The sequence below is a fragment of the Myxocyprinus asiaticus genome, chromosome 18 (assembly GCF_019703515.2).
Source record: "Myxocyprinus asiaticus isolate MX2 ecotype Aquarium Trade chromosome 18, UBuf_Myxa_2, whole genome shotgun sequence".
NCBI lineage: Eukaryota > Metazoa > Chordata > Actinopteri > Cypriniformes > Catostomidae > Myxocyprinus > Myxocyprinus asiaticus.
In genome coordinates this window covers 31,920,210-31,933,961 of record NC_059361.1, presented here as the reverse complement: position 1 = coordinate 31,933,961, position 13,752 = coordinate 31,920,210, and the positions used below count along the sequence as shown (strand labels likewise).

The 13,752-nt window shown below is 37.3% G+C and overlaps 1 protein-coding gene across 2 annotated transcripts in view; it reads right to left on the bottom strand.

The window, feature by feature from the left end:
- Positions 1-13,752, bottom strand: part of srgap1a (SLIT-ROBO Rho GTPase activating protein 1a) — a 190,739-nt gene that overhangs the window by 5,051 nt on the left and 171,936 nt on the right. The window contains exons 19-21 of one of the 2 annotated variants that reach the window (XM_051724425.1): positions 11,526-11,706; positions 8,437-8,574; positions 1,486-1,861 (exon numbers count right to left, since the gene is read on the bottom strand). In XM_051724425.1, the coding sequence (XP_051580385.1) occupies positions 1,486-1,861; positions 8,437-8,574; positions 11,526-11,706 (695 nt within the window). Of the gene's footprint in view, positions 1-1,421; positions 1,862-8,436; positions 8,575-11,525; positions 11,707-13,752 lie in introns of both variants that reach the window. The other variant, XM_051724426.1, reaches the window with a different exon arrangement.

The window sequence follows — 13,752 nt, the reverse complement described above, 5'->3', positions numbered from 1 at the left end:
TGCATGCCACACAAGGTTAACTTGACAAGTACACTCCATGCACTGACCATCGTTACAACAATAATGTCAAATTTACTTACAGAGTTTGTGAAACGGTTAGATTGTTAGTAATGAACAAAGCTAATATTTAACCTTCTGGGACCCAGCAATTTGTTTAAGTGAATTTTTCTGAGATCATACATTCAACAGTAACTCTGGTGTCTCTTAAAGAGGACATCCTGGGCTTTTCCAATATCCCAAATGTTTGAGGTTTTGGTAATTGAAAATTTCACTCATTGTTTTTTTTTTTTTTTTAAATGTCTGACATCAAAAAAAATGTTTGAAAAAGGAACAGTAGGTGTATAATCAACTAGGCATACTATTAATTTCAATTTTCAGAGTATTTGTTTATTTATTTTATACATGCCCTCTGTATATTTCGCATAAAGAAAATGAAGCCTTCATTGAGGACCATTACATTTTTATTTTTTATAATTATTTTCAGGACACTTAAGCACATTTAACCACCCAATTTTCATTACCGTAATGCATCCGGATGTTTTACTTTTACCATTTTTTTCAATGATGACTCATTACTGTAACAGTCATTTTTTACTGTATTATAATAAAAAAGATGCTGTTGTAAAATGATTTTTAAAATTAAAATCAGCAAAAATTAAAGGCAGTACCAAGGATGTACTGCTATGACGTATAAATACTTTTCAATTTAAATAATTCTTTCACGTTGTGTTAATGAGAGAATTATAATAACCATCTTTTTTCCCATTGTGGTAATATGTGCATATCTTGAAAACTGTGAAAATAATGCCATAATGTAAAAAAGCTCTATAAATAGGCTTCATTTTGTATGTGAAAAATAAAATTTCTTATTTTGATTTTGTAGTAAAATTGGACAGGGACATTTTCTTGACAGGTTTTGTGAGAATTGCCCCCCCAAAATAACATCTGAATGAAATATGAGATTTTGCCGTGACACTTTGCCAAGCACCTACTCTAATTATTATAATTTTTTTTTTGTATTGCAAGATGCCAACAAAAAATATAAAGAATTTAAGGAAGTCGGGAATACTTTTATTTGTCCATGTTTTTAAAAATAATGTGTAAACTATAATTACTAAAATACATTATAGTATAATAACGAAAACAACGTTTTTACTGGGTCCCAGGAGGATAAGTGGCACAATACTTGAAATACAGTATTAAGGGGACGCAATAAATGTTCTGAAACCACTGGTGATTATTTACACATACTTAGTGAGTGGATAGTTAGTGTAAAATTAAGGGTTCAACCTATTACTGATGTCGTTCTTTGTTCCATAACTAGGCCTTCTTTAAATCTGACAGTGTGTGTATGTGTGTGTGATTATGTGTGTTTTGTACAGATACGCATTAGTCATTAGTAACATGAGGCAGTAACTGACTATGTTACAGGGCTGGGCCTGCTGCGCATGGTGTGAGGGGCGTCGTCGCTCGCCTCCCGCTGACCTGTGCGATGGTCTCTGCATCCAGACTCTTGCCGTGAGGCTCGGTGAAGCTTGTGTACTGGCCTGAAGATGTGGACCTGCGGATGGGCGGGCTTTCCATCTTCTTTATCGACTCGTGGCGGCTAATGTTGGTCAGGCTGCCGTGGCCCATCCGTCTGCGTCTCTCGGGACTGTCCATGGGTATGTGTCCTCTTCCCCTCAGCATGTCCCGCGGGCTGTAGTGACCCATCACTTTGGAGCCCAAGTCTGGTGTGCCGTGACTACCGTGGCTGCTGTGGTTATTGTGGTGGCACTGAGAGGGGTGGACCATGCAGTGAGCGTCAGAGGGCCGGGCTGGAGGCCGGCGGGTTGGGGGGTCACTTCTCTTCCTGTGTCGGCTAAACAAGGAGGAAAGATAGGAAGAAAAATATAGATTTATAAGCAAATAGATTTGCATGTCCTGAAGGAAATACAAGTGTTTGGAAGGCAGTAAAAAATTGTGTTAAACACTGTCCGGGATGCAGACACACTCACTCAGTTTAAGTCTAGACTAAAGACTCTATTTTGCCAGGCATACACCTAATTTATCCTTCAACTCACAATTAGGCTGCTTTAGTTAGGTCTGCCAGAACCAGAAACATCCATCTTGATCTATACCTCTGCATAAAATTGAATGGCATCTACGCTAATATTATTTTATTTGTTTCCCTGTCTCAACCTTGGGATTCATATCTCGAGGTTACCAGAGCCAGCCAGATCCAGCTCTGTTCCTGCTTTGTGTCAGACTCCACTGCTACGAGTCGCTTAGAGATAACGACAAACTACAGCCAGTGCCAGCCAGACATCACTTCAATCTTTTGACTTCAGAGGATGAAGTGATGCCAACTCCAACTGTAAGACATGGGATACTTCATACGCCACTGCCTGAACCTTGGATTTAGGATGGACCCCACCGAAATTAACTGCAGGTTGAACTGTGATGCACCTCATCATTTATCTCTAACTGCATCACCTTTGTCTATTGATGTACTACACTCTTAAAATAGAATAGACTATCATTTAACTGCCAACAAAAGCCTTCAGCAGCCACCTAACAAAGGACAATACATCTATGTGAACTTATGCAGTTAATCCAGGATGGACTTCAAAGACATTAGTCATTAATCTTAAAATAAAAAATGTAATTTTTTTTATTTAACCAAAAAAAAAAACAAAAAAAAAAAAAAAAAAAAAACACAAAAAACAAAACAAATGGACCTTAACACTTACTTAGTTTACTCATTTTAAACCATGATTTGCACTGCACACAAATAACTAATATTGGCATTATATTCATGCTGGTTAGCTACAGGGGAACTGGCCCCCACAGTGAGCCTGGTTTCTCCCAAGGTTATTTTTCTCCATTAACCAACATCTTTGGCTTGCCTTCAGCTTGCTTACTGGGTTTCTAAATACAATTAATATTAAATTATTTAATTTCTATACACAATTTACAATCATATTTAATCAAACTACATAATGATCACTAAGACTTTATAGATATTACAGTTTACATTTTATTTTGTTAATGCATGATTTCCTGTAAAGCTGCTTTGAAACGATGTGTGTTGTGAAAAGTGCTATACAAATAAAAATGACTTAAGGTTTTATGTAAGCTGTGTAAATGAAATGCACAAAAGACCCCTGAAAGGAGATGTAAACTACTTACTCCTATCCCGACTTAATATGCAGAGTCATCTTTAAAGGTGCACTCAGTCATTATTTTTTTTTTTTTATGTATGTTGAAGTGGCTTACACTGACACCTAGTGGCCTGGATGCTGCATCATTCAAACAAAGTAGTTTTCGGTTACAAGTGCCATTGTAGAAATTCACTATTCACTTGACCAATGGCAGACAGAGGGAGTGTTTTCATGTTTGAAACTAAGAAATCAGTCACCATTAGTGCAATTCTATTTAGCGACATAGGGGAGCAGAAATAACACAGTTTGCCGAAAATTTGCATTTGTCATGATAATTTTCTGTGCCGTCTTTGCAGAGTAAAGATGGTTATAGATGGTTAAATAGATCAATTCAGTATGCAAATATCACAATACCATCATTGCTGTTAGTTAGATTTTGAATAACAAACATTTTAAGTCTAAGTCAATGGTAAATTTTTAATCTTGAATTTTGTATGTACTAAAAGTATAATGCTTATAAAAACAGATAGAAACAGAAAAATAAATTACAAAATTACAATCTACAATACAAAGTTTGAATGGAATCATTCTGTTAAGCAGTTTAATATAATTTCAAAAAGATGTGGAGAATAAAATGAAGAAAGAGAGGAATTTAAATAGATTGCTCAATTTCCAAATACTGTGGTTACACATTTAAAAATTTTAAAAGAGTCAAAAACAACAATGGTGAAAGTTTCTTCTGGCCTTCTAATGCATATTTAAGTGTATAATAAGTATATTTACATACCTGAGGTGTTTAGAGATAAAAATACCTGCCTTTTAATCTGTCCGCCTCCACAACACTCACTATTTTGAATACTGTTAGCTAAATGCTACGTGGTGGACATGGTTTAAACTCACATGGGTACATACTAGCCATCACACACTGCATTTGGCAACGTCAAGCATGTGTGCTTTTACCACTAACCTTCAGCACTAATTCATAATTAGCATGAGTGTCAGAAGCATCTCCACAGTGTCTTTTGTAAGACCTACTCTGCATATTCATGACATGTTGCTTAGCATGTGCAATATTGATGCATTATGACTGCAGATTTCACAGTTTTAGACAAACCAAAAGAGCTTCACAGAAAAGATGCCTGGGGTGAGGATTAAAATCGACATTTGGGAACCAAAGAGGTTGCATAAAGCTAAAATATCAAGATATCTCTCTCTTTAAAAAAAATAAATAAAAATTACTTGACCAATTAAGGTTCAATGCTTAAAGGAATAGTTCACCCAATTATGAAAATTCTGACATTATTTACACACCCTCATGTCATTCTAAACCTGTATGCTGTTTTTTTCTGTGTAAAACTACTTTTGTGAAAGAAGAAATTTTCAGTGAACAATAACTTAATTTCAGCCTGTTTTTCACACAACACTATCGTAAGGCTTCAAAAGACTTGAAATGTTGTATGGACAACTTTTATGGTGCTTTTTTTGGAGCTTGACAGGCATTGTCACTTTAAACTCTCATTGTATGGAAAGAGTCATATGGGTTTGGAACTAAATGAGGGTGTGTAAACAATGCCAGAATTTTCATTTTTGGATGAACTATCCCTTTAAAAGCACAGATGACATACATATCACAGGTTGTTTTCATTTTCGAGCTAACAGCTAAACTGTTTCATCACGTGGTCTCTAATTTCTGTGGGTTGCTACATAACACATAAATGATCTCAATTAGCGAGATCTATCATAGCTGTTCAAACATGACTCTGCTTAATTTGTACTTAATGCGCTTATAATCATTTTGACAATCCTTGATGCATACATTTATGTGTTATGTAACTATATCATATGATACTAATGTGTTGCTTGCAATGATTAAAATTAAAGTAAGAGGGACTGGCTTGGATCTGAGTGCAATTGTATCCAATATAGCAGTTGAGCAGAAGTTTGTCCAGCAGGGGGCGTACTGCACTGTATTAAAATGCTGCTGCAATGCAATGATACACTGCAGCATGGACCACTTATATTTTCATGCGGGACATTAAAAATTCTGTCATCATTTACTCACCCTCACGTTGTTAAAAACCCACATTGCTATCTTTTTCCGTGGTACACTAGAAGAGATGTTACTAGACGATTGAGACTGTCAGTCCCTAACATTCTGCCTAACATCTCCTTTGTGCTCTATGGAAGAAAGTAAGTCATACGAGTTTGGAACAACAAGAGGGAGAATAAATGATGATCATTTTAATTTTGAGTGAACTATACCTTTAATTCTTAGTGTACTTTTATTTCAACTGTGCTGCATGGAGTCTGTTATTGTACTGCAATAATCACACCGTCACTGCTTATTCAGATTTCTGGCAAACTGAATGTAAACGTACCGAGTTTGTGTTTGAGTACATCACCCCCTCTTCTAGGAAAAGTGCTGACATTTCAAAGGGGATATTTGTCTTTTGGAGACCACTTTAGGATTTGATTGCCATAATTTCATTCAGTTTATAAATCGCAGAGGAAGCCATCCTCTTCCTTGAGGAAGTTTGTTTGATAAATGCACTTACGGAGGGACATGGAGAACATCGAAATAAAGAAAAATGCAATGAAAGATTTAAGAGGCAGGAAACATAGATGTACGTGACAAAGAGTGCAATCCAGGGACAAAATGAATACAAAACAAATCAACAGAATGAAATATAGAACAGAGCAGAACAAACACAAGTGTAAAGTTACACAGTAACACAAAGAATGTTCAAAGTAGGCCTAAAACAAAACAGGTTCAAAATGAGGGCATGCCCTCAACCGTCATAAGCTGCAAACTGCAGGAATTGAGAATGTTCCTCATACTCTTAAGAACCCTCGTATGAAGTTTTGTGAGGGTTAGAAAATAGATAGTTTGTTCTTGCATCCAACTGCAGTTTCTTAGGGTGCTTTTCACTTGACCTCAAAGATTGGTGCGTTTGGATTATGTGAATGCTCTTTTCCGAACTCGTGTGTGCACACGCAAATCACCTTGAAAAAGTGGTCTGGGGTACTGTTCATGTGAAATCTGGTATGGTTCCCTGCTAATATGAATGCAATCATCCTAATTCGAAAAAGTGAACCACTATTGACGATGGCTAGGGTTGGGGAGTAACAGAATACATGAAACGGAATTACATATTAAAAATCTAAATATTAGTAGCTGTATTCCACTACAGTTACAATTTAAATAATTGGTAATCAGAATACTTACATTCAAAATGTATTTTCATTACTTAAGTTGATGCTCATTGACCCCACCCATGGGTTTGTCTTTGCTTTGCTTAAATTAGTTCACGTTTACCATATAGTGTGCTGTTCAAAATTGTTCATAATGTTGACAAATTATACATCTTTATAATGTCAACATTATTAACTCTTTTTTTGACTAGATTATATAGTATATGTGAACTAATTTAAGCAAAGTGACATCAGTTCTTGGGGGGCGGTGGGGGGCGCATGCACATCAACAGGTGAGATTACTTTGTCTTTAGAGAGTAGCTACAGCTTAACAAAAAACAGAAATGCTTTGACAGATAAAACATAAATCCAATAAATACATGATTACATGTCTTGTCAATGTTTTTTATGTGGTTAGGGAATTTTTTTATTTATTTTTTATTTTTACAAGAAATGCTAACCAATGTAGCCTTTAACATCATATAAAAAGCTACAAATAATATATTTTCTGCCTCATTTTATGAACATAATCCACACACAATCAGAACAGTACGTCATTGTGTACACTCTGTTGGATTTTGAATTTTGGAGCAGCAAAAATAGTTAAACTTATGTAAACTGTCATGTGAACATTTAGCTTTATGCTAAGCTAAAATGCCATTTCTTTCCTTTACATGCATCTTTTCTATATATAAAACTATATTTTATAATGAATTCAATGAAGAAAATTCATGTTAGAGCATAACTTTTTTTCTAGTAAAAGCTTTGAATTACAGGGCAAAGATGTACTGCAAAAATTTAATTCTTACTGAGAATTTAAATCTTGTTGTCTTTAAAACAAGTAAAATTTACTTGAGTAGCAAAACTGCATAAGATATTTAGGCTTTTTTTCGGAGAATGTATTTTTACAGTAAAGTGTATTTTCTTACTTTATTTACTTGTTTATAGTCAAAACAATTGAAAAAATCTGCCAGTGCTGAAGATGCAATCCAAAGTATTTAGATTATATTACTGACCTTTAATTGAAATGAATATGTCACAAGCTACATTTTACAGCAGGTATTCTGTAATCTGTAGCGGAATACTTTTTAAAAGTAACCTTCCCAACCCTGATGATGTACATCTTGTGTCTTTGCAGGCTCACGGTCGCAATTATTATAGTATAATGCATTTCTCATACCTGCCTCTCTCCAAATAAATCGCCTACAGAGAGCAGCTCACATTCTCCACATCTCTTGCAATGCATCCACGGGCTCGCAACAGACAAATGATAACATTCTTTACACCATTGCACATTCAATGCATCCGTGGCAGACAAACATTTGTGTCATTCTTTGCATGTAAAGTTTTGATGGTAAATCCAAAGAGACGAATTCACTTCAATAACATAGTGAAGCTGATGTCTTACTAAGTTTTTGCCTAGTTACAGTGGTAAACAGCTACCACTTGTACGCACGGTGATGCAGCAATCAGTCCATGGTTTGGACCCAAATGATACGAAGTGACTGACTTTTGTACCTGAAGCAAGTCATTTATGTAACAAACACAATACATTTTTCTATTATTTATTTATCTTTTCCCTCTATATATTTTATGCATTTTGAGTATTTGTATGTATGTGTATTAAGTGTTGTCTATATATGTGAAGCACCATGACAGTCTGAACTAATTGCCCCATTGGGATTAATAAAGCTCTAAACTAAACTAAAAAAACAAAATGTGTGAAAGCACCTTTAATTGTTTTTCTATTGTATGTAAACATTCGCTAGATGGACTTGTTTGACCATTGTGATTGCTGCGTCGTTTCTAAATGCAGAAACCTGTCCTGTGTGAATGGCCCCTAAATGGACAATGCATTTTAAAAACATGGCTGCCAAAGATGTCTGTCGAGCACATTTATACTTAGACCGACGATTAAAAAATAGCACAGATGGAGCGCAAAGCGTGTCCTGTGTGAAAGGCCCCTAACTTCAATGTCATGTTCTCTATCAAAGTTTACTGTGCTCAAATGGTCAAAGAGTCAGCAGGGAGTGCACTAGTATATGTTGCCTTTTATAGTTTTAAGCAAGAGGGATTCTAGGATCTGTAATTGTACACTTACCTACTGATGTATGGATCAGGTAGCCTGCTGTCCGTTGGAGATCCCATGTCCCTGCTGGAGAATTTCTCGTCTCCTCCATGTCCACTGCTGGCCTCACTGTCCGCTTTCTGACTCAGAGTGTCTGAGAACGTGTCATCCCTGCCATAAACCAAAAACAAACAGTCATAAACTCATGTGCTCCCTTTTAAGTGCAACAACACTTGACAACTGAGATAATAGAAGAGTTCCAATTCCCACAAAAATGCATTCTCACCCTTGTTTACACTTTAAATGCTAATTCATAAAAGAATGTTTTACATTTTTGATTACTGAGTACATCTTTAAAGTTTTAGTTTTATGTTTATTGGACAGTTCATAGGGTCGCATGTGTGCCTTTTCTTTATTGCACCAAAAAGACACTTCTATCAGCTAATTCCTTCACTCCTTTTTCAGTGCTGACAGAGGATATCCTGTCTGTTTGTGAGCGGTCCCTCTGCCATCCCCTCTATTCTCTAGCTCTAGCTCTTTTTAAGATCTTTTATGAGAAGGAGGGTCTGACACTGCTGGTCTAAGGGCTCTTAAACTCCCTCTCCACACAGGGCAGTAAATTCTCTAGCCCCAGTGCCACGAGACGAGAACACACATCAGCAGAGGGTAATGATGTGAATTATTGATACACATACACACACACACACACACAGTGGTGTGTGGGCTGGTATGGGCTCCGTTGTTGGAGTCACTCAGCACTCTGCCTGATCCATTAGATCTTTCCCTTTATGAGACATAATCTGTTCAACTAGGTGCCAACGATTGCCCGCGGGAAACAAATTGCCATGACAATAAAGGGGTTTATCAGAGGAAGATGGTGCACAGTATAGTGTTGCAGGTGTTAGGAATAGATTAGGTGGGGGGCCTGGGTAGCTCAGCTAGTAAAGACGCTATCTACCACATCTGGAGTCACAAGTTCGAATCCAGGGCGTGCTGAGTGATTCCAGTAAGGCTTCCTAAGCAACCAGTTGGCCCGGTTGCTAGGGTGGGTAGAGTCACGTTGGGTAAACCTCCTCGTGGTTGCTATAATGTGGTTCTCGCTCTTGGTGGGGCACGTGGCGAGTTGTGCGTGGATGCCGCGGAGAATAGTGTGAAGCCTCCACACGCGCTAGGTCTCCGCTGTAACGCGCTCAACAAGCCACGTGATAAAATGCACGGATTGACGGTCTCAGACATGAAGGCAACTGAGATTCATCCTCCACCACCCAGATTGAGGTGACCACGAGGACCTAGAGCGCATTGGGAATTGGGCATGCCAAATAAAAAATAAATAAATAAAAAAAAGGAATAGATTAGGTGCTCAGATAGACACCACACTTCCTCAATACACACTCCGCTTGGGGGGGGGAGAGTACCTATGCATTCCTTTGCAATTTCCTGTAATGGAAGGGGAAGTGCTTATTTGAGAGAGGACTCTGACCAGGTGGAGGCGGATCCAGGTGACACCAATCTGGTGGAGACGCCAAATAGGTGGAGATGCTGCGAGGCAGAGAAGCGGATGTGCGCACGAATTCCTTCAGAAAAGCCATCCATTTTCCTCTCTTCCCCCTTTTGTCCGTTTTATGGACAAATTGGTAATTGCCTATTTTGGGACTTTATCTTCCTCTAGTTTGAACTAAACCTGACGATTGGGCTCGCTGGGGATGCTAAGGTATTAGGAACTACTCCCGCCTTTCACAAACATATACACAATAGTTTAACACATTTTACTTTCACGCCGAGTTACTGGCAACACAGACTTTAATGTTAGGATTACCGGCTATTCAGCCTTTCTATTTACCCCAGACAACGCGGCTGTAGCATTTGTGTGGTGGTTAGTTGGTGAGTTCGTAGCACAACCAACCTCAAGCGATGCCCATTTCTAGGAAGGATATTATTGTAAAAGTATGGGTAATGAGGTTTTAATGTATGAAGTAATGAAAATAATGGCATTTTAAAGGTATGTTCCAGGTTCAATACAAGTTAAGCTAAAACCAGTATTTCTCGCTTAATTTCAATATAGTAAATCAAAAGAAAGTTAAAAATGCAACGCACTTTAAAGGAATAATTCACCCAAAATTGAAAATTCTGTCATTATTCACTAATAATTCTCATGTCGTTCCGAACACGTATGACTTCTATGAGTTCTAATTATTTTCCCCATGGCTTAGATTTTGGGTTGTTTCTCATCAAAACCTACTGTAAGCCTTCAGAAGACTTGAGCTGTGTCCTAAATGATGCACCATACACTTATACATTTTACACTATGCACTGCCATGTAGTGTATGAAATTTCAAAGTGGAGTACTGTCCCAAATGGCACACTAATGATTTTTTACTACATGGAGGCATTCACTGTTTTTCAGCTGACGAAAATTACATTTCAAACGCACGCAATGTTTTGCCGTTATTTTTTAGCACGTTAGCCAAACTCAGTTCAACACATCTCAAATAATGTACCTATTCACACAGCTATTTTCACACTGTTTTTTTGGTTCAAGAAGTATATCATCCTCGTACTCGTAGTACTATTCTTTTTGTTGCATTTTCAGTGTAAACATACTACTTGCACTGCTTACACAACAAAATGCCGTAGAATAGTGCAGAAGTGTGCAGTTTTAGATGCACCTTTGGAATATGATGCACAAGTCGCATGGACTACTTTTATGATTCTTTTGGGTCATTTTTAAGCTTTAGAATGAGTGACTATCAACTGCCATTGTACTGAAAAGACAGACTGGAATGTTTATTAAAAATGATCCTTTTGTATTCTGCATAAGGAAAAAAGTAATATACGTTTGGAACAACATGAGGGTGAGTAAATTATATTTTTTTAAACAAAAATTAAACAGTGCTTTACAGATAGTTATGTCATGTCCTGTTCTGGTAACCTTGCATGTATCGTGCGATAGTAACCCCATTTACTAGCTTTACATGGTCATAACAAGTGTTGATAACTTTACACAGAGAGTATTGTATTTTAATACTTAATGCCTTGGACCATGTACTTCTACTGCATCGTTAATTGAATTACTGTAACCATGACTTTCGCTTTTTTTCTAGAACAATTTATCAGATACTCACATGTCCTGCACAACAATGTACTGGTGAGGCACTAGGCCATCTATGCCATTATGTCTGCCCTCCCACCAGTCATCTGACGCTCTCTGGTACAGCAGCAGAGACGCACCCTTTTTAAAAGACAGTTCCCGTGCAGAGCGCCCCACGTAGTCAAACTTTGCAATGGCTTCAATGGGCTCCCCCTCTGTACAGGAGAAAAGAATCAGCAGAAAATATTTAAAGGAATAGTTCACCTAAAAATTGAATTTCTATAATTTTCTCACCTAGAATGTTAGCTTCAGTCACCATTTACTTTCATTGCATCTTTTTTCCATGCAATTAAAGTAAATGGTGACTGAGGCTAATACTCTGCCTAAAATTTCCTCTAGAGTTCCATGCAAGAAAGAAAATAATTTGGGTTTGGAACAACATAACTATGGAAGTCCAGGAGTGCCATTTACAAAAGAATGAAGGAATAAATGATCAATCTATTAATTTGAAAACAGAAATGTGAATAAACCAGTTTATAAATGGACAAATATATAGACACATTTAAATGTGTTTATTTGATTCATGTTTTAAAATGTACTTATATTTAGCAATAAAATAGCACATTAATAAGTCATTTTTAAATGCACCTTTTAAATGGCGTTTTAAAAAGCATTTGGCAATTCATTTTCTTCATCCATTTGCCAGTTGCTTTTCTTTATTATTTGACTTTTCCTTTTCTCTTACCATGTCAATCCATACCAGCTGAAGCCCAGGAGTGCCAATTAAAAAAGAATGAAAGAATAAATTATCAATCGATTAATTTGAAAATAAAAACTTGAATAAATAAATCAATTTATAAATCGACATAAAAAGACACATTTAAATGTGTTTAATTAAAAGTTTAAAAATGTCATTATATTTAACAATAAAATTGTGCACTAATAAATCATATTTATTTCATCTTTAAAATGTCATTAAATGTAGCAATAAATTAGTACATTAATGAGTCTTTTAAAAGCACTTTTTAATGCACTTTAAAAGCACCTTTTAAATTGCATTTAAATAGGTATTTGGCAATTGCTTTTCCTCATCCATTTGCCAATGGCTCTTCTTTTTCGTTTTGATTTTCCTTTTCTTTAACCAATTGAGAATCAAGTTTAAAAAAAATGCCATTGGACTGTTGACTCATGAAAGCATCCAATGAACTTTCGATTCAGTTATAAGACACACCCCCTCTCCCACATGCTACTCGAAGAGGATGTAAGACGGCCTGTCATTGGACGATGGTACAAGCAGTTTATATGATATTATTGAACCTGCGCATAAGAAACGGATGCAAAACATATCAGAAGTTAATGGTGGCTCGTTCACTGTTGCTGTGAAATACTGAACGTGGCGCAGTCATGGCTCCGGTGTTTGCCGGTTCATTCTGTTGTTTGTTTTCTCTCTCCCTCGTGTTTCACAGGTGGAGTCGGTGAGCTTAATCAGCATTTCCATGGGAACGCTGATCGCTTCAGGGGAGGTGTCGATTACGGTAATGGGTTTCTCACATACTCTACCTGTTTTCCTCTGATTGCACGCCTTACTTTATCTCTTGTGTGTTCCCTGTATGTTTGCTGGTTTATTGTTTGCTGTACCTTAAAGTTGTTCTCCTGTTTAGTGTGAAGTTCCATTCTGTTGGTTGCTTTGTCTCCAGTGGTGTTTGCCCATCAGATCACCATTGCCTGGTGATCGTGCTCGAGGAGGATTCCTTGGTTTCTGCCCACGTGTCGGGAGACTTGTTCTGGGCTCTGCTTCACACCACACCACAATTCAACTGATTGTTCCGGACCTCCACAGCTCACACACTGACGAACACACTATCCCCGCTCCAGCAGCTTCCTTTTGAGCTCAACCGAGCTGGCACTGTAGCGCTTTTGTGTAGACTGTTTCATTAAAGACTTGTGAGCTTTACCTCTGCTTTTCGGTCCTGTCTTTCCCCAGCGTGACAGGCCCTACCTGAGCATGCACAGTGATATGTGTCAGGATCGGAGCTGGTAATCGTAATGCTGTGAACAGAACCAGCCTCTCGACCTGCGCCCCGAAATGAAACACGCAACGGAGGTGAGCAAGTCGCTGGAGAAAGCCAATGGACAGAACTTATACTGAAGAAAACACACATCCCCTCTCAGTTATATCACATTTAAAAAAAACAAAAACATGGTATGATCATCTTTAAATATTTTCTTTTTATTAAAATAATTGCCTGTGTATGATCGAG